This window comes from Tachysurus vachellii, chromosome 5 (assembly GCF_030014155.1).
Source record: "Tachysurus vachellii isolate PV-2020 chromosome 5, HZAU_Pvac_v1, whole genome shotgun sequence".
In the NCBI taxonomy this organism is placed as follows: Eukaryota; Metazoa; Chordata; class Actinopteri; order Siluriformes; family Bagridae; genus Tachysurus; species Tachysurus vachellii.
In genome coordinates, this window is record NC_083464.1 from 18243688 (window position 1) to 18269839 (window position 26152).

The following is a 26152-nucleotide window of genomic DNA, read 5'->3' on the forward strand; positions in this document are numbered from 1 at the left end:
ACAATGCAGGTCAAGATATTTTTTTCCTCATTTTGTTTATTTTGATGAGAACATTAACTAAAGATTTGTGTCTGTATGATTTCCTGCATTGTGCTGAGGGTTTGGAATAAAGGTGTTGCTATTGAATCGATGGGAGCACATCGATTAAAGTATTAAAGTATTACAGTGTTCCAGTTCATTTCCCACATGAATAGGTTTTGGTTCCTTATCTTCACCAACTTATTACATGTGGCAAGTTTCATCTGCACAGCAGTACCAATTTGTTTATGGTGTTTATGATGATCTTTTTATTTGTGTGTAGACATGGGTAACGGTCTTATACAACGCAAGCAAAGAAATACCAGGCTCATGATGTGGAAGCCATGCTTGAGTACAGCTGCTAGGGTCATTCTCAGATTTACTCTTCAGTGGCAACAGCATCTGAAAGTGCAGGGCAGAGCTCAACCCCACCTCTCAGCATTTATTCATACTGTGTGGGACTACAGAGAAGGTAGAACACACTGCATACAGTACACATGTCCAGATCTCTGCTGGCCTCAGAAGGCACTAAGGTACTCGAGAAACCTGGCAGCAGACGACGATAGTAAATCAGTATAGGAAACCTTTCAACAGCTGCGTTTTAACGGCTGCCACGTCACATCACATCGCTCTACACTCTGTGCACTGCATGTGCCAGGGCTGAACTCAGAGCAGGAACGTTGTGCCCAACAGGAACTAGGCTTTGGCTTTAGTAAGGAAAGAACCTTCAGGGGACACGTTCACACAAAACCTTAAGGTTAAAAATCTCCTAGTGACGAATGCACACAAAGATACAAAAAAAATTATAAATTAAATTAAATTATAAATAAAACAAGACTCTGAATTTGAAACTTTCTGAAAGTAATGTAAACATTCTCTAACTGCTTTTCTGCCTATCACAGGGCTTTACAACTCACTCTAGCGTCTGCCGCCATACGGATTTCTAGATATTTCTTCTACATGTTTATAGGACAAAACGTTATGCTTTTAAACATTCAACTTTTACACCATGGTTATTCTCGAGTAGCTAGAGATCAAGAAAGCTGTTTTAAGATAATTTCACATGAAATAGGACGTTTTTTGTATTAGGATTCAACACCAATTCTTCAGCTTTCAAAAAAACTGCACATATGATGTTTTAAGAAATACTAGGAACTTTTAGCAGCGCTTCAGAGCTTCATTTGCAAGGATATGATTTTTTTGCGACTGAAAAACGTATTAAAATATATATTGCTAGAGAGACAGAATTTGTTTACAAAAACTTATCAATTTGTCCATTTTTATGTGCTGTTTATTCTATAAAGGCTCACAGGGATCCTCTGTATACCAGGGGACACAAGGCTGGAGACACACTGGACAGGGCACAATCACACACAGACCACTTCACTAAGAACAAATTAGAGATGCCAATTAGGCCTTAACATGTCTTTAGACTAATGAAGAAACTGAAGTCCCCATGAAAGACTAAGAAGCACGGGAGAGCAGGCAAACCCCATGCACACAGGGCAGTGGTGGGAATCAATCCCCCAGTACGAGAGGTGTGAGGCAAACATGCTTAGCCTCAATGCGAATTTCCTAACTTAGTTTTTTAAAAAATTGCTCTGCTTTCAGTAGTTTCACAGGATGCACAAATACTAGTGCGTGACATCTGCAGAGGCTGTACCAGAACCTGATGGCACACTGTATACACTGGAGAAAAAAAAACACACACAGGCCAAAGTTTAAAGACATCTTCCACAACATTTAATTTTTGGACATTACCATAACTATATATAACTTGAGGACAAGTTTCAACAACAGAACATTGAATCATTTTGCTTCTTTACTGTTGTTTTTCTTTAGAAGAAGTCAGTATACAATTTGGTCCAGTAACATTTTGTGGCAGTTCTTTTCCTTTTCGATGTCCATGGATCAATTATGTTGAACATTCAACACATGCACATTATCATTTTACCTGTTTACATCGGCGCAGGACAAAGTCTGAGACCAACATCATGAATATAGCACTGTTTTCTTTTTCAACATTGCTAAACTTACTGGAGGACACTCACGACTAGTAAAGCTATGTTACAGCTACGAACCAGACGGCTGACGCTGCGGTTTTACAGAGAGTGTGCACTGTATTTACATCTTTATTTACAGACCCTATTGTTTAAAAATGAAAACAAAAAATACGCAAGATAATTCTCTCTTTTTTTTTGGCCAAGTGAGCCATTCTACGGCTGTACATATAAAAGAAAAAATATGTATATTTACAGATAGCTGCAACTTATAGCTTATTGCCAATGCCCTTAAAATATCTCCAACTTTAATGCTTCAGCCTGGATGCCGTACAACTGTTTACAGTGGCTCAAAGATGGTCACTGAAAAGCCTGTTCCTTTATCATCTATTGCCTGAATGAGTGCTCGTGTATCTCATCGTGGCTTCAGCTGTACGTGGGATTTAGAGCCAGGTGAAAAATCAGCATGGCTTTAACTAGAAAGCCAGCTCGATGCCTGTATTCAACACAGCATGTTAAAACAGCAGTCCTTCAGGACAAAAAGATAAAACTTTTAAAAACTTATTTACATACCCTATAGGCATCTGAAGCCAGTCTTTTTTAGAGACTGGTAGTTACAGTAACTGAAGTGTTTACGAACAACAGACAGAGTGAGTGAGGTCAGAACAGTTGGACTGGGATCTGGAGCTCAGCAGTATATAGGAATTCATTTACTAGTGTAAAGATATTATTATTGTTATTATTATTATTATTATTATTATTATTATTATTATTATTATTATTATTAATATTATTAAGGCCTTAATCTCTTAACAGAATTAAACCAGCGTGCTAATTCTAGACTAGAGAACATGACCAAAATGTTTTAATGGTTTTCGTTAAAAGATCAATATGGTGGATGCAGCAAAGCTCCAGCATTCATTCCTGCTGCTGCTCTACCAGGACTCCTCATTATCGGAATATGGGCATGTTGGATTAAAAATGGCAGTTAATTTACCAGAGAACGTTCAGTGTATCATACAAATTTGTTTTCGATAATTAGTTGAGGCTGTGGTGGAAACATAGGGTTTATTTATCTGAAAAGTAATATTAAAGTAAAAAATAGAATTGAATCAAAAGCTATAGTACATGAATGTACTTTTAATAGGTTAATTTGCTGACAGTCGTTTCCTGTTTGAGGGAAATGTTTAACAATATTTTTAAAAACATTTAAACAATTTTTAAATGTTGCTAGGAATTCTTTTGAATCTGCTAACGATAGTTCAATATATGTGTCATTTATTAAACAACAATTAGAAACATACATTGATTTTCTGTGGAATTATAAATTGGTCAATTATTTTAAGACATCAGAAATGGCCATTAACCATAAAAGCGGTTTCCCTCAAATTCTGTTTGAATCCACTAAATAAATCCACTAGGACTCTAATTGTTGCACTTATTATGGCTAAAGTTGTGTAGTGCTCATACAACCTGGCAGGTGCTTCTCTGTTTCACTATTGGTCATATTTATTTGTCTTTATTAAATAATCAATTTTATCATTAAATAAAATTCTACAGTTCTGTTTGATTAACTGGCCAAAACCATGTAAACCATCTTAAGAGCTTATCACTTCAGGAGATATAAAACAACAAAAAACAAACAAAAAAAGGGATGGAAAGCAAATGAAAAACAGTAAAGGGGGACTAAAAAGGAGAACCCCACAAAAAGTCAGAAAACAAACAAGCTAGCAGTGTGCACCTCATTAAACCTAACAGGTCTAAGAAAAATAAATAATTTGTAAGAACAGTTAAGACGACAGAAGGTTGGGAAAGATCTCACAAAGCTACGGGAGATCTGAATGTGTTATTATGCTACAAATGCAGCAATGGGAGCAAATTGACTATGAGGTCTGATCATGTGATCCACCATCATATGACCTGGCAGCAGCTGGCCTGGGCCGACGCACAAAGCAGCCCGTCCCTGGGGCTCCTCTGGATGTTTACTGAGATGGTTTTCTCACACAGAGGTAGCTGAAGAACGTTGGATTTCAAGTTTAGGTTGTTCTCCTTGGCCAGGGCAAGTTCATTCAGCATGGCTGCTGTTTGGTCCTGGTAACGGTCCATTAATCCGCCACCCACATTAAGAGTCTTTTCCAGGCTGCTGTTCGAGCCGATGCACATCTTCCATGAGGATTTTTCTTGCACTCTCACACTGGACAGACTCTGTGGATCCACGATGAGGCGTCCCCCTCCTCCTGATCGGCGATGCTGCAACTGGGAGCTTAAGCAGAGACTCATGAGCTTGAAGCTCTCCATCAGTTCTCCTGTGCTCCGTGGTGCAGTGCGTGTGGAGCCTGAAGCAGGGTTGCTATTGCCATTGGAACAGCTGGAGGGACTTCCCTGTCCTTTAGAACCCCCTCCCTCTCCTGTGTTTCCACTTCCACCACTTCCGCCATTACTGCTGCCCCTGTCTGGTCCCGAGTTCCCCTCCCCCGAAGGTTTGCTCTGTCCGCCACTGCTGCCACCCCCTCCATTGCCCCCAGAATTTCCTGGTGGCCCCTCACTGCTGTCCCTACGGTGCCAGTTGTATGTGAAGACTGGCTCTTTGTCGAGGCGACGACGGTGGCTCTCAGAGTCGTCGTCGCTGGTCTCCGAACTGGAGCAGCTGGAGCCACGGCCCTGGCTCTTGCGGCGATGGAAACGCTTTTGTGTTGTGCCGGGCGATGTCATGTTCATCTTGAGGCGGCTCAGCTTGGGTGGCAGACTCTCGTCCATGTTGAAATCATCGTCATCGGACTCACCTTCCTCTTCATATATTTGGTTGAGCACTGGTGCACTCTTGCGTGAAGTCAGCCGGTTAGTGACGGATGGCGGCTTGTGGCGTAGGATCACCTGTGTGGGGAGCGGTGATGGCTCCTGCTCGTCTTCTTCCTCCTCATCCTCCTCAACACGGAAAAGACATGTTCGCTGCTTGGCCGAGGCAGATGATGTGCTGCTGGGTTTGAGGGGGCTTTGGGTGAGAGAAGTCATCTGGCCAGGGTAAACGGCAGTGCTACAGGCCTCGCTACTCTCTTCTCGGCGGCCCAGATCCAGAAGCCCTTTGTTCCGGTGACCATTCAGCAGGTTCTCAGTGCTCCGGGCTGGAGACTGTGGCCCCCCTGCGTGTGAGATTGAGGAAGCAGCCAGGCTGTCCTCAATGTCTTGGTGCATGTCATTTTTAGTCGGCCATGACTGCCTATAAAAACAGAAAAATAAACAGAAACCATGAGCCACAGAGAGACAACTCCATGAAAACTTTCCGAGATGGGCATCCTGTTAATACTAACTTACTACTAAAACTAAACTGCGTAACTCACATTAGTGTAATTAATAAATAAATCACTGAAAGGCTCAAACACACCAGAATGATAAGAAAGGAAAAAAGGATAGCACTCCTATCACAATCATTGAACTGAGCATCTTGGTGAATCTTTGAACACTTGCAGGCTTAAGCTCCAGTGTTGATGGGGTTTGAAGCTACAAGACCCGATGGAGTCATCCTCATGTTCCCTGTAGCACCGAGGTACGCTCATGTTCCTAGGTTTACAAAACCACTGTCAAATCTTTATCGACAATACACAAAGCTTTTGTTGACATGGCAACAAGCAAAACAGGACACCCTACTCATGTCAAAGTACAAAGCAAGAAACAGAATGCAAGGACTAAAAAAAAAAGAAAGGAAAGGTGACAGAACTCTTCCAAACAAAGGTCTTTTATGTCTCTGTTGTCCATTTAGTCTGGCACAATCCTATATTTTCTCATACAAATCATTTTCTAAAATACAAACAATCTAATTTAAATTTAAACTAAAACAGCCTTGCATGAGACGAATAGATGACTGTACTTGTGAACCATTCGATTCTTTTCTCCAATCCTCCTAAACAGAAAGCAGCACCTATGCTTTTCTAGGTCAGTCCAAACCAATTTTTCAGCCTTCTAACACATTTATCAGAACCAGAAATGTGCTGTCTGTCCTCATTGTGCATTAAGAGACAAATCCTGACATACAGCAGAATCTATCTCTTAGAAGAAAGCCATAACTGAATTCTATTCCTTGCAGATAGCATCTGGGGCAAATGAGTGCTGGCAATTAAGCCTGAGCTATCTAGCAGTGTATTGCACAGGTGCGCTTTCAAAGCTTGTGCTGGATATACGCTACTCACTTCAGAAATGAAAGCTGTGAAAGATCAGGTACAGAGAGCATTGGCAGTTTGTGAGTGCATTACAGCTGAAAGAGACAGAAGTCCACAACTGCTGAAGAGTCTGTACTGAGTTGCAGTGAAGCTGCAGCTCGACCCCTAGGCCCTTAGACAGACAGAGGCCATTAAACAGTACCTGAAATGAGCTTTGATGTTGCTGGGGCTGGAGGATCGGGGCTGCACCTCCTTCTCCTGCTTCTCCCGTAGGATCCGCTCTGCCAGCAGGAAGTAGGTAGCCGTGATGTGGTTATACTTGTTAGTTTCTAGGGCTCTGGGGAAGCAGAAAAACATACTTAGGAGGATTGAAAATGCTAGAAAGAGAAAGAGGGATGAATTTTCAGATCATGTACTGGGCAAAGAAGCCATCCACATGTATACCAAAGAGGATAACAACAGCTGATCAGACTCTATGTGGTCTTTTATGCTGCTCAAATATGCCCGACTAAAAATAGTAGGCTATTATAAATAAGCATGCTCACTGATTTCTGTGAGCCTTTTTAATGCAGATGTAATGAAGCTGGCATGTCCTCAGCACGGTTCCAGAGCTTAGTGCGGCCAGAGCATATTTGCAGTCCCTCCTCTCTGCTTCTTAGGGATTACATTATAATGAACAAACTGGAGCCACTAAATAGGGCCGTTTTTTTTTTTTTTTTTAAAGGCTCTAGCATAAAGAATGGCAAAAATCTCTCTTCCTGCAAAGAACTCTCCCAGGGTGAAGATACTGCCTTGACCTCTATTGTCAGTGGCTGCATGAGGATCAGAGAGGAAAAAACTGCTCTCTGTTCTCAGCAGGAACATGCTTTAGGGGCACTTACTCAATGATAGTTTCTCGGTCTGCAATGTCTCCATGCACCATGCGCTGGATGATGGAGTTGTGTTCTTCCTCAGAAAGGTTCTTGTGGGACACCAAAGGTGTGCTGAACTTGGTGGCTGGGGACGGATCCACTCCCTGTAGCCACGCATGGCTCTCAATCTCCTCCAGTGAGGCACGGCGCTTGGGGTCCCTCTGCAGCATCCGATTGATCAGACTGTTAGGAAAAAAGATCAATCACCATGACAGATCAGAGCATGCCAAGCCAAACAGCTACAGTGATGTGGACAAAACACTATAGTTACAGTTCACAAGTTAAAACATCACACTGGGAGATCACAATAACGAGGTGTGTTGAAATTTAGACTTATTTTAAAATGCAATAAATAAAGTGCACATCACTCAGGCGTCGGGCACAGAACCCAGTCGAGTAAAGCTAAAATGTAATCAGTATTACAGCTATAAAGGTTTATTTATAAAACAAAATAATAAAATCTGACATTCATCAAGCTTGACTGATGTGGCTCACTTCAAAATATGTAGCAGCGTTTAAGGAAAAACTTAAGAACTGTTACAATCTTGGAATCTTTCTAATATTTTACACTTTTTCAGTACAGAAAATGACAATGACTTATCAGATAGTATATACATATTTACTTAATTTTATTTTTTTCAAATTGAGACATGTTTGGATAACCTTCCACAGAATTTATACAAAATTTTGATGATAAAATCTGTGTGAAAAAGGAGCTATTAACGACCACTGGGGAATGTAAAGGGTGTACTGGAACTACTCGCTCTACAGTGAAAGACCTGGTGTTCTATTAGACAGCAACTTGTCTTTTGAAAATCATATCGCCCATATTACAAAAACAGCCTTCTTCCACCTTAGAAATATTGCCAAGCTAAGAATTATCCGATCTGTACCTGATGCTGAGAAGCTAGTTCATGCATTCATGACCTCTAGACTGGATTATTGTAATGCATTACTTGGTGGTTGTCCTGCATCTTTAATAAATAGGCTACAGTTAGTCCAAAATGCAGCTGCCAGAGTTCTTACCAGAACAAGATAATATGATCATACACTGCCTACCTGTTAAGTTTAAAATTGATTACAAACTGCTGCTACTTGCATACAATGCTCTTAATGATTTAATTCCCATGTATCTAACTAGTCCATGGTCAACCATGTGAGGATCCTAAGAGATCTAGAGATCATCCAGTTGGACTCTGCTTCATGAAATATTCAGACATACTAAGAGGAGATTCCAACAAAATGTAGTCCTTGAGGACAACATCCTCCTCATCAATACACAACTGTCTGACTGTATATTTATAAATCACACCCTCCAGTGTCACCCACATGAGGATTATTTCCCCTTTGTGTCTGGTTCCTTTTAAGGTTTCTTCCTTTACCATCCAAGGGAGTTTTTCGTTGCCACAGTCGCCTAATATTAATCTTAAATTTTTGTATTATATGAATCTTTATATTACCTTTTTTGTTTTATTTTTATGTTCTGTAAAGCTGCTTTGAGACAATATCAATTGTTAAAAGTGCTATACAAATAAATCTGAATGTAACATGACCAAGAAATCCAATGCTGAATGTGGACACCACTAAACGTGGAAATTTAATTTTTTGGTCTTTGGTTAAAATCACCAGTCGTCAATATCAATAATCAACTGCTTGCTGGTTAGAATATGACTGAATTAGCTGATGGTCCTGAAAGATTTTTTCTTGAAAATGAGAAGCTACTGAAACCTCACTGATCCTCTCAGCAGTCAGTGAGAAGCGCGAAATGACAGAAGAGAGAAGTGTAAATGAGTCGTGTTAAAAAACAACAGGAGCTCTCAGTTGTTGTTTCTTTTTTGTTTTTAGCAGAAAGCCATCCTCAGGGCAGGCCGTCAGCATCCAACACATATACAATGACAAAATTACTACTGCAGCTTAGCTTTCGTCAGCATACGACACTGACTGCTTCAATGGAGAGGCGGAGAGCTCACTGTCTCAAAAGGGAAAGAGATAAAAGAACCAGCTCCATGTGCATGCCAATAATTACAGACAAAAGACAATACAGCCAAGATGCTAAAGTATCAGTCACGGGCGCCCATTTTATTTTAGGGCTTTGTTATTAGTGGTTATTTCAAATAAACTATCTGATCCTACACGATGCATTTTGTTCATTATTTAGTACGCAGGCAGTTGCACTGAAGCCTGATATGGGATATTTGAAGAACCATGGTCATCAGCTCTTCTGGCAACGGCTGTAGCTGCAAGATGTCTATAATCACAGAGTGAGCAAAAGGGCCAGTTGTACTAAATAATGGGTTTCAGATTTAGCCTTTCATTGTGCCCAATATCAATGGCCACATAATCAACTACAGAACAGATCATTCCACCAGGACTGAAGCAGAACATGTGTGTTCTTGATTGTAGCATTGCTCTATAGCTCAGAGTAGACTCATCAGTGCTTTGAATCACACTAATAACTCTAGTCTTACTTGCTCACTATCTATGCTATTACACAATGTCTCCTTACACCTTATACTGTACTAACTTTTTGTCAACATGGAACCTTTTAATCCATGTAATATTGCCATGTACTATGGCAATATCAGTGATGTGATATGTAAAGAATCTTAACACACCTGCATGAAGTGCAAAGTGAACAGCTGGTCAAGATCATGTGTGAAGTTCCCATTTTTATAATCCTGGAATTTAGTTACAACTCTTTCCTTTACTGAATGAATTCAAGGTGACATAAATGCTGAGCAGCTAGAAACGAGCTATATTTACTTGGAAAACCAGCCCATATCAATCTTTTCTCATTGGTGCCACATTAAAACGCTCCATCTCTTCCCTGTGCTGCAGCACTTCAGCAGCAGCTTAATGGGAAAACACATTTCTTATCTGAAAAGCTGGTGGTCTGTTAGGGGGGGGGAGAGAGAGGCTGCTGAATTGCTCTAATTACACTCATCAACTGAAGACAAGCCCAGATTTGCTGAAAGTCTTCAATTTGAGGAGCTGCACATGCTGGTGAGATGGAGGTCTGCTAAAAGCTTCTCTTTTAACTCAAGCATTAAGAAATGTAACCAGAAGACAATATAGCTGAATTAATCTGACCAAATCAATACGGTGGAATTAAAATATCCCCAAATGGTATGACGCAATCTAGACAAAATTCCATCTGACAAGCTTGGATGAAAATATCTAAGGATTCTGTGAAAGTCAGCAAACCTCGTCGACCAGGTGACAAAATCATCCCATGAATTACTAAAGTGGTAAATCAGAGCAGTAATGAGTTTATACAGTGGAGTGTTCAGGAATGAAGAACTGAGCCTTTCATATGCTTCTGATAATAAATACAAACAAGTATCAAGTCACAGAATTGAAGGTTCTTAGAAGTACACGATGAATACAAGTCGTGGCCTAATGGTTAGAGAGTCTGACTCGTAATCCTAAAGTGGTGGGTTTGAGTCTCAGGCCGGCCACGACTGAGGTGCCCTTGAGTAAGGCACCGAACCCACAACTGCTCCCCAGGTGCTGCCCACTGCTAATGGCCACTAAATGGCTGCCCACTGCTCCGGGTGTGTGTTCACCGCTGTGTGTGTGCACTTTGGATGGGTTAAATGCAGAGAACGAATTCTGAGTATGGGTCACCATACTTAGCCGTATGTCACTTCACGTCACTGAAATGCTGAAACATCATATACTGGAAGAAAAGAACTATGGGCAAAGTTCAGAAAGCTCTGTCATTACTGTGCATCTGTGTTTCAGCTCATATCTGTAACTCTCACAAATGAGGCTTTTACTACACAGGCAAGTTTAAAGGTAACACATTAGTTTGATATCTACCAAGATTGAAATGAATTATGTAAGCCTGTGCTGGAGGCCTGAAGCAGGTTAATTTAAAGCCTGTTTAAAGAGTTATAATGTATATGATGATCACTGAACATCCACAGCAGTCTCAGCAGGATGCAGACAAAGATGGCACCAAATCTCCTGCACGAGACAACTGCTCTGATAAAAGATTCCACCTTTATTCCAGTATCTACATGAATAAACATCACCTTTGAAACAGATCCTTAGGTTAGAAACATGGCGTGTAACATTGTTTACATATTTAAAATTCTTTTTTTTACATCATTTAAACAGCCCTCTTTATTAAAGAGACAAAGCCAACTATCTCAAAAGGAACACTGTTTAAACATGAAGAGGATGTTATCCTCCCTCCTTTCCTGAAGACTAAATATATCCTCGTCTCCTCGAGCGGAAAAGGATGACCAGGGAGTGGAATGTGGAACTGCTGCTTGAAGCGCTCAAGTTATTTTTAGTTTATTAATCGAGTTTACCAAAAGAACAAGTTTTTTCCACACTGATCCTGGACTTTAAGAAACAAGAGAGAGGGGAACATGTGAGCTGTACTTTTGCAGGATGAACAGAAGAAAAAAAAAACCCAAATAAATAAAAGAAAAAAAATCTACAAAATATTTGGGATCAGCCAAAATCCCATTACCCCCCAATTTTAGAGGCGATGTTAAAAAACCAGGCCTTTAACCATCCGAGTTGTAAGAGAACCTCATGCTGCATTCGACATACCTTAGAAGTGAAAAGTCCATGCATTCAAGATACATAGTGGGGGAGGAAAGAAAACAAACAAACAATCTAGAATCAAAACAAAAACAAAAAACACACCAGGTCATTCATGTTCCCCTTTGGTTAGCAAACCATGATGATCTATGTTTACCTACTCAGAACAGCAGACTGTATAGTCAGAGTTTTAGATTTATTAAGCATAGATATCTATCTTGAATAAATAAATACATAAATAAATAAATACTTGTATATCCACCTATGGTGAACATTAAATTGGTGTCTCATTTCAAGGTAAGAAGTGTTCGTTTACTACTGATGTGTGTAGCCATGATGATTTGACATTACTTGATAAATAGACTATTCAAAGCTTGAGCTGAGTTTTAAGTTTTATATTTCCCCCCCAGGTCAGGGGTCAAGAATTGAGTTATGACCTCTAGTGAAATATGGCATGGCAGAAAAACCTGACTAAGTTGAGTGGCAAGCTTGGGGCTGAGCAATATTGCTTCAGGAGTAAAACCAGCCCAGCCTTTAATCAGTATATGCAGGACTTTGTCATCAATATGGAACTTTACCTCAAACTTTCTCAAGTTCCTCTGGCTTGCAATGCACTTTGAATTTTTTTTTGTTTCTAAACACATAGAATGAGTGAACTAGCAGACAGCAGGGCAGAAAGCCAGCATAGCAACATTTCAGACCAGACCCGGATCATCAAATTGCCCCAACACATCTTACAACACATTTTCCATTTACATTACAATGCAGTGGAGTCTGTAAATATGGGTACAGTATTGAATACCGTCCAACCATCAAGGCATAAAGAATGTATAACTGCATATAAGCCACACTTTCTCACGCTCCAAGAAGCACTGGGGTGAAAACACATACGAAGACACACACAGTTTTTTTCACTATTAGAATGAAAAATATTAGTTATCTCAAAACAGCAAACAATAAGAATCTAGCTGAGGATAAATTGGTATGAAAAAGTGGAGCACAACAAAAAATCTTTTGCCCTATCCTTTGGAGATCTCTGCCTGTCACGTACATCGACAGAAGGCCCCCTGTGATCTCCGGTATGCAGACAAGGGTGGCTAACGCTTTCCTTTGTGTGTGTTAAGCTGCCCTGTGAGGCAGAATGAGCAACAGTTTTAAAGATGCGGTTGGCTAGCTCCATGTGTCTCTGAGGAAGCATGTGTTAGTATTCATCCTCCTCACTTGGTAGCTGTTGTGTGATTGGGAGAGCTGGATGGTGTGTGGGAATTAGCAGGTGACTGGTTTCCCTGAATTTGGAGGAGGGAGTTGTCACATCTCCTTAAACACTTGGGTTTTTTTTTAAACCATCATTAAATAATATTCTTTCCTGTGCTTATATTTTACTGATATAAATGGAAGGTTATTAACTAATGGTGAGCAGATCCCCCAGCTAACTTCATCATCTATTCAGCTAAAGTGAAGAACAGAACAAGGCAGCTGTAAGTACGTAAACAAGAGCCATTTCTTTAGGACTAGAGTGTAACCTGATCGTCTGATACATTTGCCCTTAGACACATGTTCTACCTGGAAGCAGCAACATCATTCTAGCACTACAGGCAGGAAGCCAAAATAAACACAGAAGGGCAAAAGAATGAAAGAACGACTACAGCTTAGATTTTTCAGAAGTGCCCTGCTGAGATGTGAGGACACACCCTGTACAGAACAGATATTACACAACTAACAATGGTGGTGTAATGAGTTACAGGACTGTTGCATTCAGATAAGACCTCTGTCTTAATTTCATTTCAACTAGTACAGGGCTCAACAACCTGAGGAGACTCCTGAATGGATATAAATATAGTAAAGTGGCAGGAAGTGCTTGATTTGAAGTCATGCACCAAATGCCATTTGGAGTAGGCCGGGAAAACCACAAAAATAACACCAAGTAACACAACATGTGTCTAAAAACTAAATGACTGTGGGTTAAAATAAAGAAATAAAATGGAAAAAAGTAACCACAACAAGCATAGCCACTTTTAACAGGGACAAAAATCCCTTTAACTGTAAAGATAAATGCCATGGTCTTCCTCAGGCCACAATTATTTTCTGAACATAGCCAAACTAGCCAATTACTATTCTCATTATTTAAATGTTAACATTACCATTAGGATTTTCTAAATCAAAAGAAAGTACAGAAAACATTAAGTTCAAGGTGACATTATTTAGAGGTTTACTTGAATTAAAGCTGTTCTATTTAAGAACCGAGTCAAACTGGCTAATAACTGAGATCTCAATAAAGCTGACATTTATATTATAAATATAATAATATAAATATTTATTGGGTGTGATTTCCATCTGTTTTGCCAAATAGAGCATCAGAAAACCCACTATTAGAGCTCCATCACTACAATCCATCACTAATGACAGACAGAGAAATTCAATGAGGGAAATTCTTGTGTTGCAGCTTAGTGAGTAACAAGTTACAACATGAACACAAAAGATAATCGAAAATATATGAGAATCTGGACAGTACTTTGAACTGGCTAATATAAAAGTCCAAGTGAATTATTAATAAACACAAATAAAGTCAATTTAGGGAAGTATCCTTGGGAGACTAAACTGCTCATCAGCCCCACTGTCTCACCAATATGAGATAAAAAGCTAGACAAATCAGCTTTAAATAACAGTGACAGAAAATCCCCAAGGTCCTAACATGAACAGATGTTCTGACAAAATATTCAACACCACATTATATGAGAGACAGCATACGAGTTTCTCCTAGTCTTACAGTTGCTACGTATTTAACATGTGCTACTTTTAATATAAAGAATAAAGATTTTCTGGTTGTAATCCAGAAATAAAATGGTTTAACTCAATGCTACATGGATTGTTTCTGTAACAATGGCACCCAAAAATTCAAGTTGAACACAAACACTGACCTCGGCACACAAAGCTTTTTTTTTTAACGCAACAGCCCAGCTTTCACAATTAGTGAAACCAATGACAAGACAAAATCTGCATTCATATCAGAAAAAGTCTTTGTATGTTGTTGTACTTAAAAGGTCAACAGACAGAAGAGGTCACTGATGGAACCTCTGATCATTTATCACCAAAAAAAATAAAAATCCTGCAAACTGTACTGAAAGCAGTGCTTGAGCTCTCCACATGTGTGAAATATCAGTAAAATCTGGAATAATCTGTCTTGAGCTGTGTGTTCATTGCTACTTTTGTTTCCCTATAAAGGCTGAATGTGCTTAAACATTCTGTGTAAGAGAAACTTAAATCATCTGGGATGAAGATTCAAAAAGCAATACGAAGCAAACATTCATTCTAAACTCCTCTGCTAAATCCATACTATGTTTTACCATGTTTTATCTGTGAAAATCTAGTTTTATTGTGAAAAGATGTTGCATAATGAAGATATGAAACGGCTTCAGTAAGTGAAATCAGTGTCACTTCAGTGTCTTTTCATGTCGTGTTTGACCTTGGACGAGCTCATCAGACATCATTTACTTCACCCATCAGCAATCAATTAGGCTGCATGCACCTTTTAATATGTGTTAATTAAACTTGCTCGATTAGTGGCATGTGTGTAGAGGTGTGACTATTATTACATTCATACAGGATTATGTAGAATCCGGCTGCAGTAAACTTTCTGAGCAAGTGCACTTTGCCCCAGTGACTGTGCACTACATCTCACTTGGGTTCTGTGATTTATAGGGAAGAAATATCAGTTCTTATTATTCTGGGTTGCACTGGGTTTAGGCAATACTACTGCCTGAGGAAAAACTCAGTAGGAGCCAATTTTTACTGTGAAGGCCATTTTTAGAAATTGCATTTGTTCCTCTTGTACTTTGCATTGCTGGGAATTAAGGTAGTGATTTCAGGTCTTATCACAACACCTTGTGTCAGCTAAGTGTCGTCTTGTTAGTCTAGCCTTAAATCTCATTTTAGGCTAATACAGCTTAGATACGGCGCTAGAGTGTTTTTAGAGGACATGTAAGCGCTGTATGAGAATCCTTACTCCTTGCAGGCATTGGAGACATGGGTAGGTACGGTGTATTTACAGTCCATGATCATGGTGAGGGTTTCACTGTCGTTGGCTTCCTGGAAAGGAGGCTGACCACAAACCAGCATGAAGAGTATCACTCCTAGGCTCCAGATATCTAGAGAAACAAACACACAGATAGAAATATATATGAATAAAAAATAAAAAGAAAAATCAACAAAAGGGCTATTTTTTTCTATTTCTATTTTTTTTCTCCACGTGGGATTTATTTAAAACCAAATCAATTACAGAAAAGAAACAGTTAACTACCAATTTCCTGAAACCGATAAATAAAATTGTGTGTGTGTGTGTATTAAACAGCTCTCGCAGGGCCTGAATGTCACAGCACACAGAGATATTCATATGAGCCGACATCCCAACTAACCTGTTTTATTGGTTCTGAAGAACAAGTGCGATTGGAACACAGGAAAATATCATGAATTATAAACATAGCAATCAGGTCAAACAACATAGTTCTTCTATTAATTACGAAATCCAAACAGTACAAGGCTTAAAATGAATTCAGCTGTAATTAAAGCAGTACAGAAGATTTGAGCAAAATTTCCATTAAATCTTTATCCTCAGAGGATTATGCAGTCTTCCTTCATGCTGGACTTAATTCTAGGACAAGGAACCTAAATGCTGGTGAAGCAGCCAAGAAAAAAAATGTTAAATTTCATACTGGAGGTTAAATGTTGCATGAATAAAACTCAAACACATATGACAAAGTTTGCTAAAAACCCAATGAGTGTGTAGTCAAATGTACTGTAGAGCAGAACGACACCTACATATACTCTTATTCTCCCACAGAACTCTACAGATCTCCTCTGCTATGTCTGTCTGCACTACATATAGCTATTAATGGAAACAGTGGTACAGTCTGTCCGTTGTAGAGCTCCTGCTAGTTTTTTTATTAAGCATGACCAAAATAAATGAGAATGATTCATGAGTCCAGAATGAATGACATACAGGGAAAGGCTACCTCAGCATGCTGTCTCTGACAGAGCAGTGTACCTGCAGAACAACTGGATCCGGTCACTCACAACTTACTTCATTTTGATATGGATTCGATTAACAAATTTAGATTTTTTTTGGATTTGTGATGCTTTTTAACTATTCAATTTTTACCTCTCAGTGCCTTTAAAAATAGATTTTCTACTAATCATGAAAACATTAGGCCTGCCTTCTATTTAGATTTCTGATATGACTGATTTTAAATACCGTTTAAGTTTTTTATAATTCTGAACTATTCTGGAGCCTGACAATCCACAGTACAAGAAAAAAGGACATTTACATAATGCCTAATGTAAGATTTTCAAAACCCATTGTTTCCAAAGATTATGGCTAAATTACATTTGCTGCTTGATGGTGGCTCTGAACTGCACACCTTGATGTCATCACAAAGATGCTCTGCATTATTTAATTGTCGCTAGAAGCTATATGGGGATGCAAGCGTTACGCTGCTCAAAATGACTTGGCATACAAAATCAGCAAAAGCTCACCTCTTGCATTTGCTGCATGTGTATAAAAGCGAGGCTACTGTGATTTTGTACAAAAAAAAACTATTCTTTCTGTGGAAAAAGTGGTTATATTTAGAAAAGATAATGAATAACTGCTTTAGTAACTACAATAACTACATCAGTGTCTTTTCATGTAGTGTTTGTCTTTGGACCTCGTCCTCGTCAGACATCACTTCACTAATCAGCGTTCCATTAAGCTGCATGCACCTTTTAAAATGTGTGTTAATTAAACCTGCTTGTTTACTGGAATTTGAGAAGAGGTGTAACTACCACATACTGTTACATTCACACAGAGAGGATTATGTAGAAACCAGCTGCAGTAAACTTTCTGAGCAAGTGCAATACTTCTCTCTTGAGACAATAAGCATTCTGGTTTCCCATCAAAGCTCCCACCATTCCCTGGTGTCTACAGCTGGAACATTTACTGCTATTTTCCATGACCTCTCATTGATTTCAATTAGATGAGCATGATTGTATCAGACAGAACAAAAATACATTTGATGCTGTGGGAATGAAATAAATCCATCTATGATGTACCCAGTAGCAGCTGATGTCACATTACTTCACTTTTGTATTTTAGTAAATTTCAAAATAAGACATAATACAGCACAAGCTCGCATCTTGTTATATTTCCATTTGCTGAAATTGCCCTTTAAGGAGAGCTGACACGACAGGGATCATAGGCTCAAGGCCATATTGAATTCAAATAAATTGAGTGCTGACTGACCTAGCCTTGCTTTCACTGTTACTTCTGACGGCACGAAAGCTCATCGCACGCTACACGGCCATAGTGCGTTAGGTTTATTTAGGACATAAACCTTGGTATCATCTTTGACAACTTGGCAGCTTAGGTCAGAGAGAAATCTGGAGGTAGCTGTACACCTGTCTGTGCTGAGTCTGCAGTGCTGCAAAATATTAACACACTTGTAGAAAATTCTCCGCCGTGTGACTTAACCAAGCACATCACGTCCCGATCACCTGAGCTCCCGGCCGGGAAATGATAAACTATGTCGTAAACAAATCAGCTATCAAACCCCTTTATAGCTCACTACAGGTTTCACAGGAACCTCTGGGGGTGTGTGTCTGTAGAAAGAGGAGTGTGGGTGTATCCTCTGGGCCAACAGCCTCATGCTTGTTTAATTTTGAATGACTGCAGCAGAAAGTGAAGTCAGGCCCTGGCTTGCTGCTAAACCACGCCATCATTGTGGAGGAATATGAGTGTGGTTATTAATCCACACGCTGGACCAAGCAGAAACTAGAGCAGCCACACACTGGCCATCAACAGGAAGCCATACACAATAACTCCACACCTTAAAGTGTGCATTACAATAGGATTACTTTAATGTATTTTCAGGTTGAGATGAAAAACATGGCACAGCACAGACATCAGTTAATTCCTTAAAAATCAGATGACCTTGATGTACACACGTCTTCTGTGCTCATCACAAGCTAATATTCTAATATACTAGGTAGCACAAACACTACACAAACACACACAAAGTATTTATCACTCAGACTGTCTTCCCTGGTGGATCAAATCCAGGTTAATGAAGTCAGTGTTCTAACCAGGAAATTCAGAGCTGCAGATATGATACAGGGTTGTCAGGGATTCAAATAAGTAAAAATGTACTACTTCAGGGATTTGCCTGTCTAGAGCACTGTTGTTTTTAGGCAGGGATGAATTTACTTCCTTTATGAGAGGGGTTTAGACCAGTCTGGGGTTTAGTTATAGCTGCAGATGCCAAAAAAGCCCGTGCTGTCAATTTCACACGACAGCTCAAGCACCATCCTCACAGTGAAACGTATGCTTTTAAGTAGGTCACCAGCACTAGACCTCAACTACAGAGCAGGTACATGTCTGTGGTTGAAGGACCAAGTTATTTGTAAGCCAAAACATTAACGAAGGGTTTAAGGAGTTGTTTGGGGTAATTATTACAAGTTATTATGGAACTCTGTAGCCTTGCGAAACACTTTCAAGTTCTGGAGCACTTTAACAAGCAAATTAAAACAAACCCATTTGAACTGCTCCATGTTGTTTTTCAGTCTCTCTTGGTTACAACATCTAAAGGACAATATGGGAAATGATGGGTGCTCCCCTATGGTTAAATGCCACAATCTGTAACATTCCTCACACAAAATCTTAATGACAACAAAGCAAAGCACCTGCATGTGTAGATAATTAAAGGGGGAATGCTAACATACAACATTCACTTGTGCAGACAGGATGCCAAGGTGAGAGAAACAGAGCAAGCGACTTCCTGGACACCCCCATGCCCTCTTGCTCTTTTACCTCTTGTACGCACAGCTCTGTTTCAGATGGCACAAGGTGTTGCTATAGCAACCAGCAGGCTGGATTAATTACCCTGTGGGCAAACGGCACCGTGTCTGGCTGGCATGGGTAAGATCAGGAAGACGCTGCTCTAAACATAGCTCCATCATGTCCCCCCATTTTCCTGCCTCTCCAGCCGTCATTCCTGCTATTCTTCTTCCTTTCCCTGTTTTCCCCAAGCTTCAGCAGGGAGGTGCCAGCTCTCAGAGAGAAAACAATCTGTTGGAAACAAAGGGGTGAAGAGATGGGGAAAGGAGACGGAAAGGAGATGAGGGGGGTAGCGCCATCCTTAAAAGCTTTCCTGTGGTGTCAGAGCAGCACAAAGCAGCAAGACTTGCGTAAAGCACGCATGCAAACATATGCACCTCGGCGGTAGTTTAATGAGCGATTCATGAATTTGACACTTGGCCATTTGCGCGAATGTGCTACTAGTGCACTGCATCACTCCACCGCTGCTCCAACCAACATCACATAAGCTCACTGACGTCGGCAAAGAGACAAGACACCCAGTGGCGTGCCAGCGGTTTCTCCATTTCAAACTTACAGCACATTATTTACAACAGTAAATCCTCTATATACTCCATCAGCAGAGTGCAAACACAGTTTGTATGGTCCTTGCTTACCAAGTTCCAAATAAGCAAATAAAGGCAACAAAGGGAAACACCAGGCACCTTTTATTGCTTTACCCTTGGTTATTAGCTCCTGGCTTTAAATAACGGTCACTTATTGTGTTCTGTTTTGAACTGCTTCGCTTTAGCACTTTTAACTACTGTCATGGACTTGAATGAACATATGAAATAAAAGAAAAAAAAATTAAGCTCAACGTGGTGTTTTTTGACAACCCATGTTGTCATTTCACTAAGTAGACAAGAGGGGTTAAGTCTTTGAAATTCCATGAAACATTCATATATGGTTCGTATTTAGAAAACTGGATTCAGTAGACTGTGGGCAGTTTTTATATACACTATATGGACACCTCACCATCACACCCATATGAGCACTAACATGGAGCAGGTCGCCATTTGGCATTAACAACCTCCATTTTTCTGGGTAGGACTTTTGGGACTAGATTTTGGAGTGTGGCAGTGAGAATTTGTCCATTCTGGTAAAAGATTTTCCTGTGTACTGGTGTCTGAATTTTATCTCAACACAAAGGTGTTCAATGGGGTGGACCATCAGTGCCCAGGGAATACAGGACCTTGTTTTGTACACAGGAACAATGTCCCCTTAGCTCCAGTAAAGGGAAATCTTAATGTTACATCCTAAGCAGAGTGCTTATAACTATGTGGCAACAGTTTGGGAAGGCCCACACATGGGTGTGATGTCCACATGCTTTTGGCCATATGGTGTCCATTGAACACTCTGCTATGTTCATTTTCAAGCGCTTAGTTACTCCTCTGAAATAATTTAATTGGTCTTTATTAGGACTAACTTCCTATCACAACAAGAGATCACTAATCAGAGCTCTTACAATTCTCTTTGAGATTCTTTTGTTACAAGTTGAGATCCTGACCTGAAAATTCTGATGCTTGTCTAAAAGCCACCAATAACAGGATGCATGGAATAACACAAACATCACAGAGAAGCTCCAAATGTACTAGTGGTGATGGCAAAATATAAATGGACAGAAAAAACTTTATTACCTCAAGCTCGCTTACACCATTTTCCACATACTGATGTACACAGAATAAAGTAATTTTCTTTAATTGCAGATGGCATAAATTCAGTCATGATTTTATTGGGATCATCTTATCGCATCTTATGTTAGCTGTTGCGTAACTATTCGCCTTATTTCAACTAAGTGAGAAAGACTGTAGAGTTAAAACCCCATTTAGATGCGCCGTTAATTTCTGAGCATGGGAACCTTTGCCTCTAGCCCAGAACCATGAGCTCAGTAATAAATGAAAACAAGGCAAATGAGTGTGGTGGATGCTTTGAGGGAAGCCGGAGAGAGCTGTGCAGTGCTGTGCACTGGATGGTGAGCTGACCTCATTTTAAATGTCACTGAATGGAATAATTACAGTTAGTGGTCTACTGCCTTGTCTGAATTGTTCAAACTTCACCTGCAGAAAAAAAATCCAAGTCATATTTTCAAACTTGAGCCATATACACGAATGCTGGCTTAAAGAGAAATGAAAAGCAAACCTGTATAACTGAAATGCAGTTGAACAGATGCAAAAGTGACAGTTTTTAGTGTCTCTAAGCTAAGTCTTAAGTGAACACCTTTCTCAAAAGTATCTTAAAACTGTGTGCCCAAGCTAATTAACACTCAGTAAATCAGAAACATGCATACTGTACTATAAATCTGCATAGTGACAGAACTATAGTCTGGTTGCTGTGTTGGGAAAGACCTGGACTAAACACATATGCTGTTAATTTATAGCACTTGAGAACTGCCATAGCGGGAAGCCGAGCTATCGTGTAACCACTAAATGCCTGGAGGACAGTTGATCGCTCTCTTTCTTTCTTCCTTGCTCACTCACACAGCCAAACAGATGTAGGCTACTGTGTGGTCCCATTAAACTGCTGCAAAACTAATATTAATGTCTAACTGACTTCATATGGCTGAATGAGTAGAGAAAAGATCAGTTAGATCAGCGCTTCATAACCCTGGTCTTTTGTATGGCTGCATGATTAATCAATGGCTGTGTTTTTTATAATAAACACCCAAAAAAAGGTTGCAGTTATGCAATATACAGCTGTATGCTTGTTCTATTTGTATTTTAGATTGACATAATAATGGCTTAAATGAGAGAAAATAGAGGACAAAAGTGCTGTTATTGTTATTCACTGTTGAAAATCATTTCCATGGTGTGAATTTTGCAGAACATCCAGTCAGACACACATTAAATAGATCCTTTAGCCTTAATTTTTCACTCTGTCAGCACAATATCTAACCATCCTGTCAAAAATTGAGTTTCTCCATCCTATCTTTTGTTGTTTCTCCACTCCAACACACCTGAGCCTGAACATGGATGGTCTGTACATGTTATTGGATTTCAGGGAAACTTGGTACAATAAAGATAGAAACGCAAGAAGACAGAAAGTGCAAATTCAAGCTAGATATCAGCACCAATAAAATACTGTGAATAAATAAAGTATCTGAAAAATTAATACACAAGTTTGATACAGCTGCCAGAAAAAGTGCACTTCGAAAAACACCAACGTTAGTTTTAGCAGAAAACATTACTGCTGATGATGTGTAGCCACTGTCCAGAAGAAAAGTGACTCCAGCCAGAGACATGATCAGGACAGTTATGTCATAGCGATCAGTTGACTGCACTATTTATAGTTTAAACCACACGTCCTGCATTGACACACATGGTACACAGACAAGACGGATAATTCAACCCAGTACGCCGAGGACAGTACGTGTCAGCCGACAACAGGAACAAGGACAAAAATTGTGCGCAACTGCGTTGTCTTTTAGTCATACACATCAATAATGTGAACATTTTTGTATTTTTTTCATTACTGAAGTTTAGTTTAAAGTAATAAAGAGCAAAACAAAAAGCCAAATCACACAAAAAAATTAATTGTAAAAATCTATACATGGGAAAATACAGAAGCAAAGTGTTTTTACTATCAAACACAACATGTAGGTTTGGGCCAGGTAGCTTGATAAAAGCAGGGATTAGTAGCGTGTTTGCTCTAGAGGGGAGACTTTGAACTAAAGCACTTCAAACCTCATTTCCAGGTAACTCAGAGCAACCACTTCCTGTATGAATGTGGGCTAAACCAGCTGGGTTAGTTTCTTTTAGAATTCTGCAAGCAGCAGCAAACAAAAAGTACATTTCAAACCACTAACTCATCAATCGACTCATTATTCTCCAATCTCTCCTAAGGCTGTGCTGAAGTGACAAATTAATGAGTATTAAGGAATGAGCTTCGTAGCTCTTCTTACACTAATAAATTAGCTTGGCTTCATGAACATTACTGAGATTGTTCAAATTAAATCTGAGAACAGGCTTCAGTATGGGCTGTAAAGTGAATGAAACATTCGCTTGCCATCTAAATTCTGGAAATCAACTACAATCAGAGGTGGGTAGAGTGTCCAAAATCTGTACTCAAGTAAAAGTACTTATGGAAATATTTACTCAAGTAAGAGTAAAAGTAACAATCTTAATAGTTACTTGAGTAAGAGTAAAAAAGTATCCGATGAAAAAACTATTCAAGTAGTTAGTTACTACTAGTTACTTCTCATTTGATTGATATGAAGCAAAAACCCTGATTTTCAAAGTACTTGGTGAGCTTTCACACACCTCTCCTTAAAAGTCTCTTTATTCTGCTAATATAAAACACAGGTTGAAGTATAATTATATATATATATATATATATATATATATATATATAAAAAATGTGATTGTTTTAATGATGTGCTTGGCTAACCTGCTCTTCCTTTTAAGATTAATTTACTTTATTCTTACATTCATTACATTTTATAAGTAAGTACATGTATTCTTTAGGTAGGGATAAAACAAAATATAATCCCGTTTTTATTTTGTATATGTTCTACACCTTAGTGAAAGAAAAAAAACTTAGTCAAAAAAAAAAAAACGTAAGTGAGATGTCAGGATTTGCGTATAAATGCAAAACGTCTTACAGCATGCAATTCAATTTATTTTGTGGAACATGGATATGAAAATGCAGATGCGTATAATGAACGTTTGTTTATGAACATGTTGTTTGTAGGGTTCACAGGATTGCACGATATAGCGTATATGAGGGAACACATTCAGACAGTGTGTGAAATGTAGTATTACGTTAAGGTCAAAATGCCCATAGTTACCAAATTACCGTCAAATAGGCATAATTTTGACACTTACCGCTACGTGTTTTTTTAGGTTACAGCTGGAATTCTTATTCTTATTCTTAATTCTTAAAATTCTTGTAAGCTGCGATGACTGTTTGTTTTGGTGCACACAGAATGCATCGCATTATAAAGCTATTATTTTTTACATCTTGGAGTGAAAATATAGAATTAATTTAAGGCCACGGGTGATCTGCCTTTGATAAAGCGCAAACGTCTTCCTCTGCTTCAGCCATCATCTTCTAACTAAAGGCGCGCTAAACTTCAGCGGGAGATGCGCAGCATACTATCATAGGCTGGTGTCAGTTCACTATCACTATCATGGTGTCGGTTCACTATCACTATCATATCATAGGCTGGTGTCGGTTTCAATCACCCATTATGTGAAAACTTTATATATAAAAATAAAATTCAAATAAAAAACCTTTTACACCAATACACCAACAGTCAGCCAGACTAAGGCTTCCGATGATGGTTTTCCTTTAGAATAGAAGAGTCAGTACATGCACATGTTGTGACAAAATAATAATAATGATAAAAAAGGGCAGTCAACTAATAATTTATGCACAACAGCAGCATCCATTCAACTCAATCAGTGCTGAATGCAATCTTTCAGCACTGATTGAAGAAAAAAAAAAGACGAATCTTTTTCTGTGACCTAGTAAATTATTTGTTAGAGAATTCACAGCACATCTGTATGTGGCTCTTGATAAAGGCTTCTGCCATATGCGCTAAATGTAAGCAGGTCTTCTCCTGTGCTTTCTAATCAGCACTCGATACCACAGAGCTCTCAACCTGTTACCTTTCTCCACTTTTCATTCTCATAGTAACTGAATCAATATTCTTGGACTCAGCCAGTATAGAAGGACTGAGGATGAGCTGCATGTCACTAGATTATTAACATTCGTGACCTCTTACAACAAAGAGGCTACAACAAAGGGTTGATAATAGTCATAACATGTATTTGCTTAAAAGTAAAAACACAGTGCACGTGCGCGCACAAATGCCACAAGAGAGTTTGCTGGTAGTTAAGTATTAGCAATGTCGGAAATGAGAAAGATTTAAATTTGTGTGAGCTACTTTTCCCTTGGACTTTAGCAGTAAAAATTTATTTGTTTTTTACAGTGAGAAAAATTACATGTTTAACTTTGCTTACACTTAGATTTAGCTAAACACTCTTTGTTTTGGTAAATGTTTTGGAATAAAAATGTGCCACAATACTTCAATTGGACATTATTTTATCGGGGTTGGTTTTAAATTTGAAAAACAGAGAAAACAGCACGTTAAATTAATTTAAAGTATACTTACAGATGCATCAACCATTAAATCATTAAAATGTCACACTGACCCCAGTCTTCTAGCCCCAATACTCAAGGACAAGCATTTCTACTAACAAGGAAGTTAAATGCAACAGAACACAAAAGAGCCAAATATCCTGCATTTATATCACAAACACCTACAACCTACGTATCAAATCAGACAAAATAAATATTAACATGTGAGGTCTGATAAGTAAGGAATAACACACAATATACAGTGCTGTTATCTGAAAATTATGCAGGCTGAAGTGTATTATTTTCATATAACTGCATGTGCTGGAGTGTGCTGTTCCACTTATAACAAACACAGTGATTTGCCAACAATTGCACGGTTTATTTATTAACATACAAATCATTTTGCAGTTTATCAGTATACACTTAAATGTAATGTTCTACAACTTTCCATGGACGAGTTATTCTCACTTATGTTACAGCCGTGATAAACAGACATTTCCTCGACCCACCCCTCGCTTTTTTCCTTCTCTCTAAAAAAGCAGTTTATCATTT

General features: G+C 39.1%; 1 protein-coding gene across 1 annotated transcript in view; it reads right to left on the minus strand.

The window, feature by feature from the left end:
• Positions 1 to 1738: 1738 nt before the first annotated feature.
• Positions 1739 to 26152, minus strand: part of snrka (SNF related kinase a) — a 32399-nt gene continuing 7985 nt past the window's right edge. The window contains exons 3-6 of the mRNA XM_060870143.1: positions 15644 to 15785; positions 7054 to 7266; positions 6375 to 6509; positions 1739 to 5235 (exon numbers count right to left, since the gene is read on the minus strand). Of these exons, the coding sequence (XP_060726126.1) occupies positions 3930 to 5235; positions 6375 to 6509; positions 7054 to 7266; positions 15644 to 15785 (1796 nt within the window). The 3' untranslated portion in view covers positions 1739 to 3929. The remainder of the gene's footprint in view (positions 5236 to 6374; positions 6510 to 7053; positions 7267 to 15643; positions 15786 to 26152) is intronic.